At 41.2% G+C, this 23,685-nt stretch overlaps 1 protein-coding gene and 2 long non-coding RNA genes across 6 annotated transcripts in view; 1 reads left to right on the forward strand and 2 right to left on the reverse strand.

Moving 5' to 3' along the window:
• Positions 1–1,466: 1,466 nt before the first annotated feature.
• LOC121233422 lies at positions 1,467–7,675 on the reverse strand. The gene is made up of 2 exons (XR_005932792.1): positions 6,362–7,675; positions 1,467–3,687 (listed from the first exon to the last, which is right to left on the reverse strand). It is a non-coding gene; the product is annotated as an uncharacterized LOC121233422 (long non-coding RNA).
• A 650-nt stretch (positions 7,676–8,325) lies between these two features.
• On the reverse strand, positions 8,326–21,772 carry LOC115343561. The gene is made up of 4 exons (XR_003924176.2): positions 21,597–21,772; positions 20,489–20,737; positions 10,546–10,680; positions 8,326–9,832 (listed from the first exon to the last, which is right to left on the reverse strand). It is a non-coding gene; the product is annotated as an uncharacterized LOC115343561 (long non-coding RNA).
• The window catches only part of GBE1 (1,4-alpha-glucan branching enzyme 1), a 175,821-nt gene continuing 173,533 nt past the window's right edge, over positions 21,398–23,685 (forward strand). For 3 of the 4 annotated variants that reach the window (XR_003924175.2, XM_030019620.2, XM_030019621.2), the window contains exon 1: positions 21,398–21,628. Coding sequence is in view for 3 of the 4 variants with exons in the window: in XM_030019620.2 (XP_029875480.1) it covers positions 21,525–21,628 (104 nt within the window). In the remaining variant the exon portion in view is untranslated. The remainder of the gene's footprint in view (positions 21,629–23,685) is intronic. The other variant, XM_030019622.2, reaches the window with a different exon arrangement.

The following is a 23,685-nucleotide window of genomic DNA, read 5'->3' on the forward strand; positions in this document are numbered from 1 at the left end:
TAATTTAAAATGATCAGCTACCACAGCCGTAATGATCACAGAGGATTGTTCTTTTAAAACAAAGATAACATATCATTGATCTGATGCTGCAACCATAAGCTTCAAAATACGTCAGAGATTTTTAAGGCCACAAGGGAGTTTTTTGATCAGCTAGCCTGACTTTGTGCACATGAGAAGCAAAGAGAATTTCACCCATAGTTCCTGCACAAACTGTGTTTCTGGACAAACACAAATACTGTTGTTTGTAAGGGTTCTGAAAATGAAAATAAGGCTTTCTGCACCAGACTCTATATTCACTAGGTAATTTAACTTCTTTTGAAAGCACAGCTGAGTATTTCATTTTGTTATACGCTTTGACTTGAGATATTTATTAAAATCATGAGTGGATCCTGGAAGTGAATGAAAGAGATGAGTTATCAGTGAACATTTGAGTAAGAAATCTGAGCCAAAAACCATGATAAAATGTTGAAGTATCATTGACCCAGTACAGTTTTAAGAAGCTAGGTCTTAGAAATAAATGCAAAGAAAGGAAAAATGGCTAAACTCTTAATCCAGTGAAACACTAAAGCATGCTTGTGACTTTCATGATGTGAGAAGTTTCATCAAAGGCAATGAGACTGTTAAAAGTTTCAGAAGATGGGCATAGGCATGTCTGTAAGTGCTTTAGTAGATGGGAATCCAAGTGCCTAGGCAAAATCATTAATTTCTTTTAGCAAGGAGGTAGTACAGAGTTTATGAGAAGTTCAATAAAATAAATTACAAAACAGAACAATAAGAAAACTTCTTTTCAATAGTCATGTTTGTCATATTACCTAAGGATCAACCACTAATGAGGTTCCCACTGTGCAGTGTAATGCACCTTAGAAAACACTAGATGCTACTTGCTCTGCAGAATGTGCAAGCTAAAGAGAAGAAAACATATCATTTTCATGCAAACACTGTCTTCCATTATTTATCTTTCTTATTACTTCTTCTTGTTTTATTCTTGATTATATATTCAGTTATGTTGTTGTTTTCCCAATGCAGAAGCCTTTGCTTTGCATTTCTTAGCACCCAAAACTACTACTGAAGACAATAGGGCTTACCCCAAGTATTGCAGCAGCTCTGCAGGTGAGATGTACCACAATATCATTTTAAAGACTGAAGTGCTTTTTTTTGAAGAAGCCAGAGTACATAATTGAACAGAGTTGCCGTCATTAAAATGTAATTAAGGTTGTGAAGCCCTTGAGCATCTTAAATTGTGGCGTGATACAATATTTATCAGGCTTCAGAACACATAATCACATCTATGGCCATTCAGCCACGTTTTGCTTTTTCACTAGGCAAGATTAACCCTCTGTCACAGTTTAATGCAGCTAAACTTACCACTTCTGTATATATAATAATTCTGAGGTGGAAGAGTAAGGACTAGAGTTGCACAGAAGACCAAGCCAATGAAGTGCCAAGAAAATACAGACGCTTAAGCATTTGTTTAGAAAGATGCTTTATTTTTTGTTGTTGATGAATAATGGAGCGAATATAAAATTCTGACAGGCATAATTCCATTGAATAATTCTGATACTGCAATCTACAGGTGACTCACAAGCAACAAACTGATTGATGTTAAGTTTTCTGCAGGAAATAATCTTTTAAAAGCTAGGAAAAAAGGTAAACGTGTAATTCATATGGCTAATATTTGAGGTATTTTGAAGGCAAGTTCACACATTTCCTGTGAGTGTCTACATAGGCATGGGTTAAAAAAAAAATACAAATGACCTTCAGTTAAAAACTTGGCAACTATTTAAAATTCTACTTCTAAATTTAACTTTGTCATGTATGCTTATTAAGAATATAATTCATCGCCTGGGAGTCTGGTCTGAAATACCAGTATCTATCATAAACACTGGACAATTTTTCAGTGTATCTCCTTTCAGACATTGGCACGGTATCAGCTTCAATGACTAGGTCAAATTCAGGTGTTGGCAAATGACACCGTGGGCTTTAATGACAGATTCGTGAATCTGCTGATGAACATATACTACTGTGGTTCAAAAGAGTTATGAATATTTTGATTTTCTGTCACATTAAGAAGTTGAGTCAGAAAGATCTTGTGAACTGTACCTAACTCAGAACAAAACAATGCCACCCTTACCCACGGAGGCCTTAATTAGCTGTTAAAAGTTCTGTCCTAAGATTCTCTATTTTGTTTGTTTTTCCAGGTAGGGAAGACTTGCTCTGGAGGGGAAACAAATATAGTCACCAACATATTTTTCCTTAGAAATAACAGTCTGTAAACAGAGCAGGTTTTTAACATTAGAAACTCAGTATTGTTTAACCGATTTTTGCATGCTATGATGTTACTTGTTATACTTTCATTTGTCATACATAGCACATGCATGCAGTAAGGTTTGTGTTGCTCATCAATCAGGAGATGAACACAGACATAGTCTGTCTGTCTAAACCAGACAATGGAGATGAAATCCAAAATTCCTTCCAAACTTAAAAGCAGGAGCTTCAAAATGAAGCAATTTACCCAGTAGCTCAACAGATTGAGGACTACATGCTAAAAATGCTACTGCATTTTAGAGCTGAAGACTCCACTTCCAAAGTTATCAATGCACCTACCACCATTTCCACACAGTAGCTATAGCAGCAGTAGGAAAGAGAATTGTACCTTTTTTACACAATTTAAAAATTGAAAATTTTGTTGGTTAAAGAGGCAAAAAAAATTCCTCTTAAAATGGTGGAAGACCTTACTAATTTCTTCCTAATCCTGCCCCTGCTGTTCCCTCAGATCATTGCTCATCTTCAGGTTGTCCTTTGGAGAGCAGCACGAGGCCCTCTTCGTTCCCTCACCCTCTGACTCCACAAGCTCAGCCACCAATGTGGGAGTTTCACAGGTTCTCCAGGCAATGCTTTCCAGCCCTTGGGTTGAAACCGGGAGGCACATACAAAAGCTTCCTGTGTTAGAGACATACTGGGAACCATTTTGAGCCATCATCAAGCAGAAGCTTAACAGATGGACAAAGCATACGGGCATACAGGGGATGTGAAGTGTGTAAACGCTATCTAGACTACACATCTGAGAAGTGATTGCTTGTTTCTGAGGGGAGGTGGACTTGATAATACAGATCACTTTTTTCTGTGACTGCAATGCAGAAGTTTCTCTATGCTAATGTTGGCATTGACATTGAAATTGATGTGTGGCCTTTAGGCAAGTCACTTAATCAATGTGTTTGTAAAATAAGGATAATAACATTTATTTGCCTGCCTGAAAAGGATGTGCTAAGGACAGACTAGTTAATGTTGTAAAATGCTATTTACTAGTAATTTCAAATATTATTATACTGCAGACTTAAACCGCTCCTTGACCGATAAATGAAGTAGCTGAAAAACCAAATAGAAGCCTGAAACGTAAAGGTGATAGGGGTCTCAGCTAAAGTGGAGGTGGTTAATCCCCATTTCATTAGTTCATGAAGCTAATTATGCTTTAACTGAGGCAATAAATATCAAAAAAGTCTCGAGCATATACCTGCTCTTACTCAGAAACAGAATGAGGAGAAATATTGTGGGATTCAGATTTGATTCACTGTGTGATGTGCCACTGATAACGGGTCAAGGGAGGAGCTGGGTGCAACACAGAAAAATATGTGTTCCCTCTGTTCTGGGATGCAGGGGCACTCATGTGTCCTGAGAGCAGCAAGAGCACTGCAGATAACACAGAATTAGATGCATCATTACCATTTTCAAACCAATTAACATCCTTGCTCTTCAGGATTAAGTAAGGTCTGGAAATTGCCTTTTAGGTATGGCAGGTTAAAAAAAAAAAAAAAGAAAAGGAAAAGTCCTGAGGGTGAGAAGGATGAATATAATACTGTAGAGTGGCCTGAAGTAGATGAGGAAATGAACTACAGTAAACTGGCTTATCTGTGAGCTGTGCCTTGAGAACTCTTCTGAGGCCTCAGACTGCCACCACTTCTCCCACAGATGTTTCTCAGAGAAGGGAGGAATATAAGCTGGTTGCCTAGGGTGGCTAAAGGATCAGGTCCTCCAAAAAAATTCCTTTTTGCCACCTGTAATGCTACCAAGAATCATCCCATTAAAAACAATCATGTTGAGTTAACGCAGTAGTTAAAATAAACAGCCTTAGGTTTTTCTACAACTGTAGTGAAGGGTCATAATTTGATCCTTCCTTAGGCTGAGTGAAAGCCAACCAGCAGGATAAGTGCCTCTATTAGAATGTGGGGGGATATCTGCTTCATAATATTACATGTATCTCAGTTTAACTGCTTGATATTTTCATGATGAATTTGCTTGAAATTAATCAAAGAATCAAGGAAGCAGGGAACCAGACTGTGATTAGTGATATTTCCAAGAATGTATCAGGAGTTATGAAAAGAGAAATGGTGGACTTGTTAACTGAGGGATGACCCACTTTGCCTATCTCCAGGTTACAGCCCTGCTTTCCCATTTTTAAGTTTTACAATCAAAACTCAGGGCAAACCCAGCCCAGGAAGGAGGTAGGTGGCTAGCAGCTCCATAGTAGCAGTGAAAAACACCACGACGGGTGCTGAGCGGGGGACCCGTGACACTGGCAATACTGCTTGGCATACCAGCGGCGAGTCGACTTCATGTATCGGAGTGGATAAGCTTTACAGCAAGATACAGGTGGAGAAACATTTTGCCGTTTTCTGTAAAAGTTCTAGGAGAGGTTGTGAGTCACTGCACGCTGGTCTACTACCCAGAGAGAAGTGTCATGCAGAGGCGAATCGTCGTTTGGCTTACCGTGTTAATAAGGTTAGAAACAAAGAGATGCCTCTTTGGGGCTTGAACAAAAAGTGGTAGCTGTAGGACATTCAAACTAGAAAGAATCAAATGTACTGAAATCCAGCCATTTAAGGGACTCAGTTCTGAGAAGGAGATTTAAAAGCAGAAATAAAGAATACGGGACACTGTAGCCTCATCAGGTTTAAAGGACAGCATCTCAGGGGAGTTCTGCTACGGTAGTATGTGGGCAGAGCCCTGTCACTCAGAAAGACTGTGCACTGAAGAGATTAGGTAGAGGCAAGGTCCAGCAACTGTTCTTGTCCCATAGGAGACAGCACTACTGGACATGAAGGCACTGCTATCTGCCAGTCAGTGAATGCTGAAAAATACTTCCGGGAATATTTGGTCAAATTGGTAAAAGAACATGCTCAGTAATTTACTGTTTCTTTTGGGTTTTGGTGATCACATTTTAAATGACTGTCTGAGAAAAATCATTCAAACCAGCATTTGAACTAGCCATGCCAAAATGTCTAGCACCAGCAATGTGCTAAGTATCCACAGCTAACAGGAATATCATGCAAGTTTAGTCAAAACAAGCCAAAGGAACTCAAATTTCCAGATATGAATGCTAGTCCCAGCTTATCTGTGAAATTCCTTCACACCAAAAATAATGCACAGACAAGATTTTGAATTCATAGAAAAGATTTTAAACAACTGGAGAAAAAGTTTCTAAAAGAATTAATGCTTTGTATTTCCCTTCAATACCAGTCAGTCACAGTTAAGTATTTGAATAATTGTCATATTTTTTGTTAGGTTTTTGTTGAAAAATTGGCCACGTTCTAATAAGATAGTATGAATTCTTATTAAAAGCATGAAAATAAAGCATTGTAAATTATGCATTACTACTTTTTTTAACTATTCTTCATCTCTGCAGCAGCAGTGGTGGCCATTTTCTTTGAATAACAGACTTAGCTAATCTTCTTCTCCCAAATTATGCTGAGATTGTTTATTTAGCATTTTTTGCTCTAGTACCATGTGCTTAGAAGGTACACTGAAATCTTTCTTCTGTACTTTGTCACTTTGTGACGATAATGACCTAGAGATGCCTCTTCTATTGGAAAAACTCTATACAAGGATTGCATTTCTTACTAGGAACAGTGGATCCTTAACTGGATCTTAGACAAGCACTGTGACTATCCAGTGCTTGGTAGCTTCTTGTTTGCCTTGCAACTTTGGCAGTTATCCTGAAGTCACACATTTGGCAGTTCATAAACTCTAGACATCCATCTACAGACACTTTAGAGAAAATGAGTATCTAATTTCAGCAGCTGAAAGGAAAGTCAAGTAAGGCTGCATATATTACTAATTTCTTAGGGATATATTTTACTCACAGTGCACTGCGCTCTGGGAGGTGGGTCAAAAAATTATTTTAGATTGAATGGAAGAAGGCATTGTAGCATACATATTCAACTGTGGTTACACAGTGATACTCTCAGTGCTGGGGCAGAGAACATGGGAAAGGGTAAGGGTGCTCCTGTGGAAACAAAGAGACATAGATCTGGTGATGTACATACAGATCTGGTGATGTACATATTCTCCAGCTCTTCTTCCTTACTAAGAGTTTTCCATGTGTATTGTAGGAGAAAAGGAGTGTTTTGCCTCTGCCTTCAGGCCACAGATGTCCCTGGCACTGCTCACCTCAAGTTCTAAGGTTCAAGCACACTAGTAAGTTTTCTTACTAATGAGTCTCCTGCTATCAGTGACATTGCTGCAAAGCCAGTAATTCAGCAGTGGGTCATATGAGGTCCAGAACAACAGTGGATCAAATAATCTGAGATTACTGACTCAAACGTTCTATGTTCAATTCAAATTCTCTCTAAAAAGAAATAGGTGCTGTTTTGCTTAGAACAGAACCATATATTTTTACAAAATCTTGCCCCGCTTCCCTTTTTACTTCATTGGACCTAGTTATTCCAGGCAAGTGACAGTTTTAATCAACAAGAAACTCAGTTTTCATTGATACAGCAATGTCATTCTGTTAGCAAAGATAAATTCACTGAGTGTTATGGTAATTAATATGTACATTGGAAAAAGAGACTTTCCATCCACCTTTAATGAGCTATTCTTAGCACTAAAAGTATTTCCTAACCCGTGATAGGAGAAGGAGATTTAACCTTACCCTGTCAAGCGTAACAGCTAGACCAAAACTGTTACAAGAGGGGGGAATTCCAAGGCATCTCAATTATACAGCACCACATGAAATAATTATATTTGGCTACCCTTTAGAAGGATATGTTCTTAAGGGATAACTTTTACGTACTGCTCCTCCAGACATCCTGACTGTGCTGCTTTTGATTTTTAAATAGCTCACACAGCTGTAACTTCTGCATATTATCTCTAACTATGAATGACAGTATTATAGTTACACGCAGATACGATATTCTGGGAAGATTTTTTTTTCTTAACTAACCAGGATTACAATGCAAGACAAAAGAAATTAAAGGCTTTGTTGAATCTTCTCTAACATAATGGAAAGTTATCAGAGAAGATTTTTTACTTTTTACTAATAGAGCTAACACACAATGCAAAAGAATTTTTTAAAAGAAGAGAATAAAACTAATCAAACCTCTTTCAGTTAATATGCAAACTTGCACTCAAAGCAGTACCTAAAATACATTAACCTGAAAGGCAAAATGTACCAGATTCAAATTAATAAAAAGGCTTGTTTTCATGTTTCTGAGTATTGAATAGGTTATAAAATGAATGTAATTTACTAAAGAAATACAACAGAACCCACCTCAGTTCCCCACTATTGTGTCAGTGTTGAAAGAGGTCTTGATATTTATGAAAAATTGGTCCCCAACATCATGTGAACAAGCAGGACAGATGCTAAAAGCTGAAATACTTCAGTTTATTGTAATGATGAAAACCTGACTAATTGTTTAAGTTAAATTTGCAAAACATTTCTAGATTTAAGAAAAACAGTAGACAACAAGTGACAGTTTTTCTTATTGTTGGCTTTTTTTTAAAATACAAATATCTATACTTCATTCTACAGAAACGAAATTAGAAAAACAAGAAACAACATATGGCAGTTATTTTTCTGTTGTTGGCAGTGGTGGTTTTTTTTTACAGTTATGAATACCCATGCTTCATTTTCAGAAAAGGAATGGCTCCTTGTGCAACTTCTTACAAAACCAGGGAAATATTTTGATGACACTTGTATCTCGTATTCCATTTCTGCCCCTTTACCAACATGCAATGAGATAACGGAGGAACCATAAAGCCTATCTCCTCCATCAGCATGGGGCTCAATTTTCTTCCATGTAACTTTAAATTCCTTAAGGATATCAATGCCACATGACTTACTGTAAAAAAAAGAGGGAAAAAAATTACATTAAAACAAAAAAGAGCTGGAGAAGTGATAGGGAGAAGATAAATATGCAAGGAAATAAAGCAGCAAAAAACCCTAAAAAAGAGCATTAATTTGGCAGATGACAAATTTAATAAAGGCAATATTTATAAAAACAGAGCTAGCATGAAAATTCCCAAAACATGAAAAGAATTATACGGGAGAAATCAGCTGAAAAGTTTTATTTCAAGCAACATAATACAACTCAAACACAAAGTTCTTCAGAAGTTTTCATGTAAATCTTATTCAATGCTACAAGTAACCCAGCAATTTGGACATAAACAGGAAAAATCATAGTGTTAATAACTTGTAGTAGTGCTAGAGTGGTTTCAACCTACCAGAGTATACATTTTTGGCAAGCACAGACACAAGAATAAAAGCAAGTTCATTCATTTAAATATACAAAGAATGTGTATGGTATTTTATAGTGCTAGGAAAAAGATAAGAAATAAACAGTTGGTCTTGCTTTTTCCTCACTTTCAGGGTGTCTAATACATGTCCTCATTAGTCAGCCCTTTTAAATGTTAGGTATATTGTATGACTTAAGCCAGACTGATTCACCATGAGTGTCTTTTAATGGTATGAATGGAATAACAATTTGATTGTACAGGAGGTTATGTTCCTTGAGCCCTCAAGGTTTCCCAGATGACAGGAATGTAGTCACAGTTCACAGAAATCAGATGTATGTACAAAAACCAAACCAGTGACGATGTGAGTATATTTTGAAATGACAACTGATCAAAAAATAAAGGAAATAGAACACAGAACTCAGAAGGATGACTGAGTTTCTGGCATTATGGAACACATACGATATGAATACAAAGAAAATTTTGGTGGATACTGCTAAATTATGTGCTTTTCAGTCAGACACACAAGTAATTTAAAGTAAGGGAAGCTAAAACATCCTGTGTAAAATCACATAGATAGTACTTGCCCTTAAGTTCTGGAGAGGAAGATTTTGCATTCATAGGATGATGGTCCTGATTTAGAGAATGACTCAGCTCCCAGGATGGAAACGTTTATGAGTTTTTCTTGTCCATGTGTTGACACAGATGACAACATAGGAGTTATTGAAGAGACAGCTGAAGGAGTGCATAGGTCGAAAAGCCACAGATAATTCATGAACTGTAAGAGGAATTCAGTATTTTAACTGTGTGCAGCTGAAACAGCAGAGGGAGGAAATAGAACAAACAATTCTAACAATTTGGACAATGATCTTATGAATGAAGAAATCTCTTGATTTGCATAAATTAATGCCTTAACTGCAAATGGTAGAAGAGCCAGATAATGACCAATAGAAAAATGTCAGGAGAGGACTTAGTGTGGTCTGTGAGACTGAGTTTTAATGGGGGTAAGACATGAAAGACTTTTGAAAGGATTCCTTCTTTATAGTGTACTAATATGGCTGGTATTTGACTACTACCGACCTGACTGACCAGAGACAGTGAACTGTATCACTGATAAAAAAAATGTTAAATTTATACAAGGTTGATGTTAAGGCAAAAATATATATCTATAACAATAATCTTGCCTAAAACACTGTGTTATGAGAGTCAGTGATGACACAAAGTAAATGGCAGATGGGTTCCAGAGACTTAGTATTCCTAGTGGTCCATGTATTGTCATTTATCCTACCACAATTATTCATATTTCAGATTCTTTGAGGAAAGAGAGCTGGTATAAAACAAGACATAAAAATGTTTGTAATTTTTCAGCAGGACAGAGCATTTTGAATACTTAAGTATTTCTACAGCATGTTTATCTAAGAACAGTTGGTTAATGTAAGAGTAGCGCACAATCAGCCGATTTGCTTATGGCCCCAACAGTCATAGATATAAGGCTTTTCATAACCTGTGTCAGAATTTTAACATAAATTTGGCAAATTCTGCAAAACCAGAGCAAATTGGAAGAGATACTAGACTCAAGTTTTTTATATTCCATATTGACAAACTACTAAATTGCAAGCAGACTGTAAAATGGGCCTTTGTACTGCAACATTATAAATGTTCATGATGTCTTCCATTTATAGATGCTTTACTCGAGTAGCTAAATGACAAATTTGAACTTAACGATGCAATGACCTCCAGTTTTATACAGCTCTGCTGACTATGTATTTCAGCAAAACTACTGTGAATTTCAAAAATCAACCACTGCTCTGTAACCCATCTCCTGGATGCTCCACTAAGGAATTACAGTTTTATATTGCTGAAACTACTGATTTTAGTAGAGTTAACGTTTGCATAATAGTGGAATAAAATTGCAGAGGATGGCAGATATCTGCTGAGAGTCCTGGAGTAAAGATATTGTGCAATATTCAAACTAGCTGGGAATCAATGAGAGGGAAGCAGATGGTGTAAGGAAAAAGTTTAAAAATAAACCAAACGTACCTAAGACTGAGGAATGAACCCCCCCCAACACAAACATCATTGTTCTTCTTGTGAAGACCTCAGGGGCTGATGACTTGTCGTAAAGCAAGCCCGCTCTCTCGTCTTAAACTGCCAGCCTCAGGACCTAGAGACACACTGGAAAGGTGACGATAACATTAGGAAAGTGAGGCTTTTCTATATTAATCAGATAATTTGGACTGTTAGAACATTTACTGGACTAACAGTAAATTCATAGCACTATGTATATGGTGTAGTACACAAGATTTGAGTGTAACAAATCAGTGGAGAATGTGGGCAAACCCTTCTGTGACTCCTTCCTGTATGTTGGTGAGCAACAAACTCTCTGCAAAAACTTCTGTAGATGGAAGCCTACGGTCATCATAGAAGACCAGGAATGCAGTAGGTGTACATTCCTGCATCCTGGCAGGTATCTAATTTACAGTAAAACAAATGAATTTTGGGCAGCCCAGGTGATTCAGGATCATTAACGATCCGAGGAAAGCAGAGAAATGGTAGTTGCATCACTCTATGATCTGGCTACGACTCACTTCAGGCAAACCTTGCCTGGGTAGTGGCAGTCTCTGTGATGGAAGATGACAGTTTGCTGAAAATCTGAGAAAGAGGAGAAAACAGATGGCAGTCAGAGCAATCTAATGATAGGTGGACACTGGATGGAGGCCTGAAGTTTGCTGACACTTCTTTTAAAAGCCTCTGATAATAGTCCTAGGTGATCAGATCTCTGCCTCTACTCCCTTCTCATGACCCAACTGAGTAGAGACTTTGTTTTTATTATGGCTTATCTGTAAAGGACAAAATCAGGTAGACTGACAGGGGAATCAAAGAAGTAGAAAACCAAGTCCAGCCCCTCACTAGACATGCCTACTCTGCTCCTAGAAACATCCATCCTCCTCTCCTTTTTAGAAGAAATGGCTGAGCTGAGGGAATGGCATATTCAGCAGGGATTAAGTCTTTGAGGTACAGATTCTTGCAAATCAGTCAGTTCCTGCAGTAGCAACTGCCTACTATGAGCGGATATATAACACTATATGAGCTTTAAAAGGAAGATTAGAATTTGAAAGATCAATCATCTGGATGATCACAAGCCAAAAGAAAGCAGAGATATATTAGAAGCAGAAAAAGTTGTCAGGCCTCAGTTCAAAGTTTTGTGTATGGTAGAGATGGACAAGCCTTGAATTAGGACCAGAGTGCATTTAAAGAGCTGTAGTGGATGTCGTGGACACAAAAATGTATTTACTTTTAGGGCCTATAGATACTGGCACAGTATGGAATGAGCTAGCAACCCATATGAGGGAAGAAGTGATCTAGGGGACACTAACTAATAGTAAACAAGAAAAAAAATGCGTGAGAGTGTATAACTTAGAAGCTGTAAAAACTGCCATTTTTGTCAGCATTCACTCTCAAATATTCTTCTTTGGTAAAAGTGGCAAAAGGGGGATAACAAAGTAATAAGCAGAAAAGTAGTCCATGCACATATGCAGTGGTAGGAAATAGTGTAGTAAGAAAACAGTCAGATGTAGCACAAACACGCACGTGGAAACAACGCGAGAGAACTGGGGAAGAGATGCAGTACTGGGACAGTATTTCCAACAAGCCCCCTACTGCATCACTAACTGAAGACTGGCATAAGGAAAAAGGCAATTAACTGCTTACGCCTCACCTTTACAGACACCAGAGTACAATCTGATCATTGGGGATGGCATGCCGTCCTGGTGGAACTATGGGACAAGTGGAAAATGAAGAGCCTGAGAAGATAATATAATGCAAAAAGATCGAATATTTGGCACAGGCTGTGATCTGAGCAATCCAGAAGGCTATTCTGATTAAGCAAGCAGAAGAGAATGAAGTACTAACAAAGAAAGAAGGTGAATATTCAAGCAGGAGAAACCAGAACTTCTGTGAGAAGTGTGACTGCTGACGCATACATCCTGCTGCAGGAGCTCATCACACAAATGTGAGAAATACCTGCACTGAGTGGCTGGTTAAACTGAAATCAAATTGGGCAGTGATATCAACAAGTTCTTGAGTAGGAATAAGTGACTGAATCTAACATCCAGGGAGAATTTTGAGAGATAAACAAAAGGCTCCATGAGATATCAAAAAGGAAGGGTGTTCGAAACTGAGGAACACTGACTGAGAGCCATTAGCCTTTAAACTATTCAAATGGAATTGGGATCACATTAACTGGGAAAAACAAAGGTTACCCATATAATAAATACATGATTGTAATTAATATCTTACAGTGAAAAATTATCTATTGTAAAGATTGCTATTTGAATTAAAATATAAACGTTTAGCTGTTTGTTAAAAAGAGATGGAACCAAAGCAAAACAAAAACAGATGGAGGATTACTAAGGTTATCTAATAATACGAAGTAAATTTTCTTACCACGTAGTAATCAAGTAGTTGTTTCATTACTATGTACCTTCAACATAAAGTATTCAGGAAACAGAAATGCAGCTAATTAACCTGGATATCCTCAGACATTCATACTGAGGGAGGTCCTTTAGCCTGGATAACTAAGATAACTATTACTTATAATATTTGCTTATTTTATCTTCCACAGATAGCATAGTATAAGCAATCCCTTCCAAATGTATGCACACTGTAAGCTGCATAGCGCTTAGTTTTCTTTACTGTGTATTTTTATTATGATACATGCACGTAGGAAAAGTGAAAGCCATATTCCTTTTCTTCTAATTGAAATGCCATGGCTGAGTTTAAAAACAAGAGCAAAATATGAACCTAGGTAATAAGAGACAAAGGATCCAACCTAACAGATTCATCTCCAAGCAAGAGAAAACCTGTTTCTTTGTGTGAAGACAGATGTACTTCCTACTAGCCTATGCATATCTATGTTCCGAACAAAAATGTGTGTCTGTGTGTATGTGTTTGTCTTGGATGAAGCTTTCTACATTTATAAAATATAGAATTTTGAGTGCTCTAAGAAGAAAAGGTGAATCACTGAGTTATAAAAATATTTCCTATGGAAAACTGTATTGCATCCAATAAAATCACCTATGGCAACAGATTGCACACCTGGAAGTGTAGCTCTGTATCATTGGGATTGTAAAGACTGAACCTTCATTTATTGTACTGGGGATATTTTAAGACATATAAAAAATGGTGGAAATCAGGGGTCCTTAAGCTGATAGGGTATCAAAATGTTACTTATGTTTATAATACATAACCTTGCATGATTATTCAACTAGACCTGATCAGGTAACTTTGGAGATCTATAGCTATAGCATTTCTGAGATGAGAGAGGTGCATTTATGAAGATGGATTATTGAACATGATAGATGTACTTCATAGTCTCTTTAGGCAGATTCCAGAAAAACAACAGCTCAAGACATTCATTACATATGTAAGGATATTAGTTTTCAACATCTTGATAATTGATTACATCAGAATTTGACCGAGATGTCATTATGAAATTGCTACAGTCATGCCATTATCTATGTAGGATTCAGTTATGTTCATATACATCCAGAAATCACTGTGAACTACTTCATAGTGTGTAACATGCCCAATCATAGGCACACATGCAATGTAAAGATACAAATTACATCATCACCTTAAAAGTAAGACTATAGTCTCCGACATCTACAGAAACCTCAACTTAGCTTTTACACCCTACAGTTGTAATTTTAGTTGTTATACTAGCTTTGGTGATTGTACAATGGTTATCCATTATTATACCCTCAGACCCTTAAGTGTTATCATCACACAAGACCACACAGGAAAAAATGATTGTTTTGCAGAGCCATCACTCAGTCCTGTTAAGAAGCCTTGAGTCATAGGAAAGTTTGCAACCTCTCTGCTGGACTCATGTAACGATTAGCCTGTGTTTAGCAGACCATCTATCAAGAATGGGAATTTTAGCCTGGTACGTGTGATTTTTTACCATTGCCATTGCTTGCCTAGTGCCTCTGCGACTATTGCTAAACTCATGTGGGCTTCTGTCGGTGAGTGCCGCTGAGGGAAAGGATTTGACAGCCCCAGGCAGTCCCTGCATGACCTACAGCATCCTTTATGTCAACTGTATCTGGGAGAGGCTGTTGTGCAGTTGTCAGACTTCAGCTAGGAACCTCAAATTGAGGAGGGAGACACCCACCCCCCCCCATGAACATCAAGATGTGTGTGGCAAAGACCTCAGGAGGCCAATGCCTTGTCATAGCACATATGCCCCCATCTGCCTAAGGAAGACTTAAACTGTCAACCTTAGGACCTAGAGGCACACTGGGAGGGGAGGTATAGTATTAAGAGAAAATGCATAGGTGCTAGAAAGTTTTCTGTATAACAAGTTAAATTGCACTATTAATGAGGGTGGGGTTTTTTTTCCATATTAATGAGATAATTTGGACAATTACACTGTTAAAACATTTACTGGACTAACAGTAAATTCTTAGTTCCATATATGGTGTTCTCTTCTGCCTATAGCAAAATTTTGAGTGTAGTACTAAGAAACTTATCCCTGTCCCGTCTTTCTGTTCATTCAAAACACTCCTGGTTGCACCTGAGAACCAATTCGGTCAACTGCTACCGACAGCCATTAAAAACTAAACCACAACTAGTGCTGCCAAGATCTAAAAGAATGTCTGCAGAAAGCATTCTGGACTTCGAAAGTTCTGCACTTTACACACAATTTGCACCGGAGTCACCTGCTTTTACTGTGGTGAACTCAGTACACATTGAAATTCATGAATGCAACTTAGGTACTCTTCTGCTTTTTGAAAGCTAAAATAGTTCTACACATACTAATGAATTTATATTGACAGAGCTGTCAGAGCATTAGCAGTATGCATGTCCTCCTTTCTTCTCGCCTCACTTGACCTCCCCCAGGATTAGACATGTTACCCTCTGAACCAGTGTCTGGCAACCTCACTTTCTCTTCTGAGTAAAAGGCCAGAAAGCCCAAATGCCTGTAGTGTTTCAGGGAGGAATGTGACACTATGCAACCAGCCTTTAAGAGACCTCCTAGATAAGATTATTTCTCAGGGATTTTAGGAAAGACCTGACAATGAACAGGAACACAAAATTGCTGCTGAAGCTGTGGTGTTTCATTCTTAATTCCAAGTGTATTGCATATAAACCATACAATATTTGGCTAGCATTAGTAAGTTGCTTGTTTAATAGCGATAAATTGTTACAGAAGCCCACTGCAATAACAGCAGGAATGTTCCTCTGGGACAACTGTCCTGGAGAGCTCAAGCTTCTTATTTCCTAAGTGTTAGACATAAATACACATTGGTAAGACAGAGGTGACAGTTACCAAGTATGGTGGGTATGGCATTAGGGAGAGAGTCCCAAACGTTTTATGTTCTTCACCCAACACATAAACACATATGGAAATACCAGGCAACAGCAGTATTGGCAGTTGTAGAAGGTTGTTACTATTGGCAGTAATTACTTTAGAGAAATACATATCGAAGGCATAAATAAAACAGAGTATATACAATGTCCAAAAATATTATGATATTCCTAAAATTCTTCTGTATTTTGTATCTGTGAAGTGCTTCACAAATTCTTACTTGAAACTAAAGACTTTCTGCTAAATTAAATCCTTTTTTTTTAGCGAGACTTATAGGCATTTTCATAACAATTATTGTTCCACATCTGCTGATATTTTTTTATTTGGTATCACACTTTATCACAGCCTTGATTACTGTGTAAACAACTATGAAAGATACTTACATTTTTTGATACTGTTATACAAAATAAGGACACCAAATCATAATAATACTGCAATATTGTGAAAGCAAGAAGCAGCCATTATCTAGGACTTTCAGGTTGTTGGAATGTGTTTTCATTTTGCTCTGCATGGGAAGTGCAAATGGCATCCCCATCAACCATACTTACTGGAATTTTGACAACCCTGAAACTGGCTTTTTAGTATTTCAGATTGTACATTAGTTTTGATCTTTAAAGATGTGTTGTTATTTAAAGCTCCTGATACCATGACAGGGCAGAGATAAGACCTTAAAAGATAGTCTCAATGAATACCTTACATTTCTTAAAAAACCCCAAACCAAAAATGAAACCCCCAAACCTATAAACTAATTAATGGATGTACTAACAGATTCTCAGAATGCTTGCTGCAATTTTCAAGGATATCTGCTTTGTTCTTTGTATGTAATCAAATCGTTGAATCCTTGCTAGAAGTGCAGGTTTTAATTATGGAACTGTGACATGCTGTTGAGGTCTAGCTTTGGCAGCAGATGTGCAACACTGACCATTTCTTTTCTCCTATGTGTCTCACCTTGGAGAATCCAAAGATAGGGATATGTAGCTTGTTTAATCTCCATTCCCAACGATTGACCTGAGAAGTCTACCAAGATAAATGATAATTTTGTAAGGGGGGCATTTGTATTGGATCTGGATGACAACTGTGCAATTAATTTCTTATGGATTCTTGAACAAATTATAGGGTAAGTATGGCTGGCTAATGTGGCAAAATAAGCTAGTTTTCTTTCAAATTTTGAACTCCATTTTGTGTTTATGTACTGAACATGCAGAAACCAGTCCAAAGGTGTGAAGCTGCAATGTGTACCATAACATGCTCAGATGTCTGACACCTCTATAAAGGACACAGGGAACCCTTCAAAAATCCATTCTTCTGGATTAATGAAACATGAAACTTCTTGAAAAACTGCCTCTGTGCACGGGAACACTTTTTCTTGATAGTGCCCATTGTGGGATCCAGTATAGGCACAGGAGAGAGCTCACATTCCTGTGTTTCTCAGTCCTTGGCCATAGACTACTTCTCATCTTTAAGATATCAAAAGGTGCAATGGCAATTGCATCTCCGTGCATCTCCCCACATGCAAGCAAGCAAAGTGGGCCAACCACACCTAGATGTAAAAAGGCTTTCAGGAAAAGGAACTGGGAGGAGTTCTGCCCAGACGGAAATGATGACAAATCTTGGATATAGCCTTTAGGTATTGAATTTAAACATACAAAGGACATGCCCTGTGACTTGTCACTTTGAGAGATCAGTAATTCTTAAATGTTCTCAACAGCAGAGTTAAAAAATATCTTGCTGTCTTTGGTACCTGCCATCTCTTCTCAGATGGATTAAACTAGGAGTCTATAGACTGCCCACAGCTAAAATGGAGCACAGCTGACAGAATAGGCTAATGAGTACTTTGTGGTACTTGGGACCACATTGTAGCATCCAGGTATGGGTGTTTGGAATGCCCCATTTATGTCCATATTGGAATAAAAACTGGGCACACATCACCCTTGGCCATTGCCCCCTTTCTCTCCCTGCAGGCTAGAAGGTAACTCCAGCAAACCCTCACCATATTCCTGATCTGGGCAATGTGAGAACCAGCATGGCAGGAACCACACTGTAACTCATGTATGAGTTATCTATCTCATAGCTGTGGGATTGGGCAGTCTAGAAATTACCAGTAGGGCATGACAGCTGCAGTGCAGAATCCTGTACCCCAAAGATGACTCTGACAGGTCTGTAAGCATCTTACAGAGCGAGGCCAGGACCAGGGACCAGGTCTGCTCTGAGCCACTTGGTTTAGAAGCACCTGGAGCTCAGGAACTGGCTCTGCAAGAGCCAGTCAAGGCCAGAGACCACACAGATCTGTTGTGGCTGAGACAGGAGCAGACTTTATTGATGAGGGAGAATCTGAACCAGCGCCCTAATGAAATAACATTTTTTCCTAACCCAGTTCCTATAGTTTAACATCTCTATCATCTTTTGCAAGATAAGTGCAAAATATTAGTGAATCAAAATGGAGGTACTGCATGACAAGAGTAGCCATTTTTCTTCAGTACTTTCTAGATCTTGAATGTTCTTTAATCCAAAACTTTGATTTCTATTTGAAATTTGCATATTTAAACAAATCTAAATTGATGTTATAATAATTGTAACTATACAGTTACTGCTCAGCATTGCTAGCAACATTGTAAAGTAGACATGACTTAAGCGTGAGCATCCTTTGAAAGCCTAGTTTAGAGCGGATTGATATACTCCAGCCTCAGTGGCAACTGAGTGCCAGATGCATGCCTTAGACACCACTCCTATGTGATCCACTGCTGTCCCCCAAAAAGAGCAGTTATTAACAAGCAGTCCTCCTCTTCCTATTTCTACTGGCAGCAGCAGCTGCCAGCTTTGTATCAATCTCTGACAAATGCACAAAGATGCATTCAGCTGTTGGGACAATATTCATTGTCTGAACTGCCATTTTTGCCTGCAGGTAGAGGACTAAATGGCAGTGTCCTGAGAGCCAACCTTGGCCTTTGAGTCTCAGCTAGATCACGGTGTAATAGATGATCACAATAATATATGCCTTAGTATCTTTGACTTACTTGTGACAAAGCAGGCAGGTAAAATCATGCCCAAGTTGTAAACTGGAACATGAGTAGATACAAATGGTACGGTTCTCAATTTCCCAGTTCACAGAGTGTTAGATATAGCATTTGGGCTTTGTCTATTATAGGAACAGGGGCTATTTGCAAAATTCAACTTCCTGAGGTTCAAGGTTGCTTGGATGTGAGGCAGGATACTGTGTCATTTCTACTTAAAATCTTCCAAATGAAGGTTAAGAAGGGGTCCATGTCTTCAGGGAGACGAAAATCACAGCTATATTCCTACTGTTTACACAAACTGCTAATGATGATTTATAAATCTCTGTTTATGCCACACAGCTAATAACGGTGCTGTGAACTTGCTTGAGCTTCCTGACAATGAAGAAAACCAAAGAGACTGTGCTAAGAGTGAAGCTCCTGTTTCCTACACTCGTGAATTCACAGGCTGCAGGAATTGCTCTCCTACCTCCACTTCAACAGCAGATGACCTGTCCAGTACCAAACACCTGGAAGCCCCAAAGCAGCAGCACAGGTTAACATGTAACTATTGTAAAAAAACAATTTCCTGGCTCTTGATAATCAACTGGAATTTCTCTCCTTTTAGTTTGCTAACTAGTTAACTGTGAGAATGAGTGACACATTCACAAAAGAACATGATGTACACAGTATGATGCCAAGAAGCAAGAGTAAGAAGATAAGACTTGTTAAACTTTGGTTTAGCACAGGCACAGGAATCACTGCCATGCAGAAATTTTGAGAGGCATAGGTAATTTTAAAAACAGATTTTCAGTCTCCAGTGAGACTGAAGAAATGGTGGACACTGGGAAAAAAGAAATCCTGATCTATCAGAGCTGGATATGATAGGTAGTTCTGCTACAGCATAAATCCTAGTTCTTTCACTAACCAAACAAAACCTGCTTGGACCTCCTGCTTGGGCAACTGCTATAGCAAACAGTATGAGTATTGTCCTACTCATTCTTAGGACAGGGAATACTTGTTGCACACCATAAGGAGAAAAGGACAAAAGTACTTGGATTTTTATGTGTGTAGTTAGAAACTGCTGCAAGGCAAGAACTATAGTGTAGTTAAACGTACACTGTTGATGAAACAAATCATTATGGAAACTTTCACTGTGGCCAATTTTGGGTAAAGTAATAAATGAACTGCTAGCATTCATTACACGCTGTGCTGTTAGTTATCTGGCAGACAGGAAGGGGAAGCAGCATGAAAATTCAGAGGAAGCCAAGATAGGGGAGATGAGTTACAAACTGCGGGTAACAATTTAGGACATAGTTGTGGAAACGAGGTAAGGTATCTAGGAGCCGAAAAGTTTATAAACTGTGGCTGAAAAGCATTCAAAAGAGGCCTCTAAATAAACGTTCTCACTACATGTCTAAACAAAGCAAAATTGCTGGACCTTAAATAAAAGTGCTAAATGCTGGCCTAGAGGCATGGTCAGGCTAGTGATTAGTTGCCTTGGATATTTGGTGGCCTATCCAAAAACGAGACATGCTGATATTCGGTCAAACTTCCACAGCAATCTACCTGTTCTATTTAGCATTTAGAGCTGCATTAGGATCAGCTGAATTAATCTTACTTTGTTTAGGATTCTTTATGTGTCCGGTTAAGCGACATTTTGCTGTACAGACACGGTGTTTATGAGAACTCATGGATGCCCCCGGAGCCTTGTTTTGCTAACCTTGTCTGTGAGTACGCCAGCACCCTATCAAACGGTGGAGAAATTTATTCCAGCGCTCACGATGACACCAAATCTGGTTGGGGGGGTGGTGGTGGTGGTGTATTTTTTTGTGTGTGGGAACGAAGAGTTCACCCGGCAGCAGACACACTGAAAAAGACATCAAAGAGGCACTAAGAAAACAAACCGGGGACCGCCGAGCGACGGCAGACACCCCTCTCCTGCCGGCGCTGCCCCGCCCTGCCCTGCCCTGCCGGGGAGGTCGGCTCCGACAGCTGCTTTTTTGCTTTCCTTTACTTACAGAGCACAGCTCGCTCCCTCACCTCACCGCCCAGCCCCGCAGCGGCGGCATTTCGCGTCGCCGCTCGTGGCTCCGCAGCGAGGGCAGCAGCACTCCCTCGCCTCAGGGGTGGCTCCGCCGGCGCCGCGGCCCAGGCCCGGCCCGCGCTCACCCGCAGGCCGCCGCCGCCCGCCCCGACTCCCTGCACCGTTTTGAGGAGAACAGCTCTTTTGACACTCTCCCCCGCCCCCCTTCCCGCTATTACCCCCCTGCGGGCAAAGAGCCGGCGCTGCGAAACCAAACCCCGCGCTCGTCCGCGCCAGTGGGAGGCAGGGACAGGTGTGCTCCCAACACCCCCTCCCTCGGCTCCCGCAGCCCCCGAGGCACCCGGAGCCCCGACACCGCCGCACCGGGCACCGGCGGGGGCGGGGGGGGGAAAGTGGGGAGAGAACACGGCGCGGCGCGGCCCAGGCGGCTGGCACGGCGGGCGGGGAGGGGCGGCGGAGGCGGCCGCCTCCCGGCCCCGGCGGGCTGCCCCGGCCGGTGGGCGGCGCCGGGCGGTGAGAGGCAGGGGGCGCCTCGCCCGCCCGCCCCGGCCCCCCTCCCCGGGTGTATATAGCGGCGGCGCGGCGCGGCGCGGATCCCGCGGCGGGCAAGATGGCGGCCGCCGCCAGCACGCAACCCCCGCAGCCGCCGAAGCTGCCGCAGCTGCTGGAGCGGGACCCCTACCTGGCCCCCTTCGAGACAGACTTCCAGCGCAGGTACCGCCCCGGCCCGCCCGCCTGCCGGCGGCCGTGGCCTTCGCCGCGGGGAGGGGAGGGCCGCCTCGGCAGGGCGAGGGGCGGCGGGCGAGCAGGCGGCGACCGCCCGCCTCTGGGGGCGCCGGGGCGGGCGGGGGGAGCGGCGGGGCGGGCGGTGTCCCCTCCCCCCTCCCTCCTCCCTCCTCCCCGTGGTGGCGGGGGCTGTCCCTCAGCCGGCTCCGGGGCGGCTCCGCTTCCCGCCCCGGCGGTGGCGGGGAGGGAGGGGGGGCCGGACCCGGAGCTGGGGGTTTCGCAGCGGCCCTTCCGACGGAGGCGCCTCCAGCGCGGGCGGAGCTGCCGCCGAGGCCCGGCAGGGCCTCCTGAGCCGAGCATGGCGCGCCGCCGCAGGGAGGCCTCCAGCGCGGGCCTCGTCGCCAGCGTTGTGGGAGGCCGTGCCGTGCCGTCCCGTCCCCCGCAGCCTCGCCGGCGCTTCAGGCGTCTTCGTTGTCCCCCGTGGGCCCGCCTGAAAGCGGCATCGCTTCGTTACGGCGGGGGGTGGGGGTGGGGGGCTGGATCGCAGGCGAGCCTGGCCCTTGGAGCGCAGGCAGGTTCGCCGCGGGGGGAAGCGCCGTGGGCAGCTTGTGAAGGCGGTTAGCCGAGCCGCTGTTCCCAGTAAAAGTGTTTTTCAGTCCGGCTGTGGTAACCTGTAAATAAACTGCTCCCGAATCGCCTCGTTCTGGAGAATTTTCCTTTAGGTGCATTTTTTGAGATATCCCGGAATCCCCAGCTCAGCTATTCATCAGGCTTAAAAACGATAAAGTAGCAGAGTGTGAGCTAGGTTGGTTTCAGGTTGCCGGTCTGAGCATCCCTTTTTTTTTTGCCTCTCCCCGGGAACTGCGACACGAAGCCTCTGGCCGGGTCGGGCGGCAGGCCTGGGTGAGAGCTTGCCAGCTCAGGCAGAGGTGACTTGCATCCTGCAGAGCCAAACTGCTGGCCTTGAAAGACTGCTAAAACCTCCCTGGCTGTTTGAAAAGAGGACTTGGGAGTTTTTATGGTGCAACTTTTTAGGTTGCATTTCACTAGCGGTCCTCTGATCAAAATTGTACTACTAACCAATGCCCCATATCCCAGAAGTCTGGAAAAGTGTATGTGTGGGGGAGGGAAGTAAGAGGGAATTTGATTTTTTTTTTTTAAGTACTTGGCTTTTTTCACTTTACTATATTACACATGGTGCTTTTGGCTTAGCATTGCTAGGTGTCCTGTTGGGTTCTGGCAGAGAATAGTGGTAAGGCTTGATCTTGAAAATGGGATTAAGAATTGAGTAAACTGCTAGGCTGATTTACAGAGCATTTTCTCAAATGGTAATCTCTTAATGATAGAATGACTGAGTGTTTTAAACAATGATTCCTGGCAAGCTTGTAGTAATGTATGCAATGCTGTAAAACACCTAATTCTTTCAGTGGGGTGTCAGGGTGTAGGAATTAATAAGTGGGTCGATCTGGCTCTTAATAAAACCATTCATTAAAACATCTGGGCTTCCCAAATGTGCCTGCCATCTAAATGGGCACATTGTGGATGATGGTGTCCGTGTTCCTGAGGATAGTACGGCTGTGTTGAACACAGCGAGTTTTCAAAACTTTTGTGTACTTCCCAGGTTCATCCATCTCAAGCATAGAGCTTCATATGATCTTGTTTGTATCTTGTCCTTTCCTAGCTTCTGAACCTCAAACTGGTCACTTATCATGTAATTATTGTGGAAACACGTATACTGTTTATTAGTTTAAAAGAATAAAGGAAAATTTTGTGACAGCCTGTGATAAATGGATGTCTTATTCCATGCCCAAATAAGCCTGTCCTGTCTTTCATTCTGTGGATGGTAGAGAGTGCCAAGGAGGAACAGAGTAAGCAAAGGGAAATGCCCATTGGTGTCTCCATGCAGTGCTCATCCCAGCTTCCATGAATTGTGATCCAGTCTGTATTTAATAGCTCCAGGTGCGTTTTTATCTAGAGCTCTTGTATCGGGAGTGCCCATGGGAAGGGAGTTTTGCAGCTTAATTGCTGCTTGTGTGAGAAACCAG

This window comes from Aquila chrysaetos, chromosome 7, assembly GCF_900496995.4.
Source record: "Aquila chrysaetos chrysaetos chromosome 7, bAquChr1.4, whole genome shotgun sequence".
NCBI lineage: Eukaryota > Metazoa > Chordata > Aves > Accipitriformes > Accipitridae > Aquila > Aquila chrysaetos.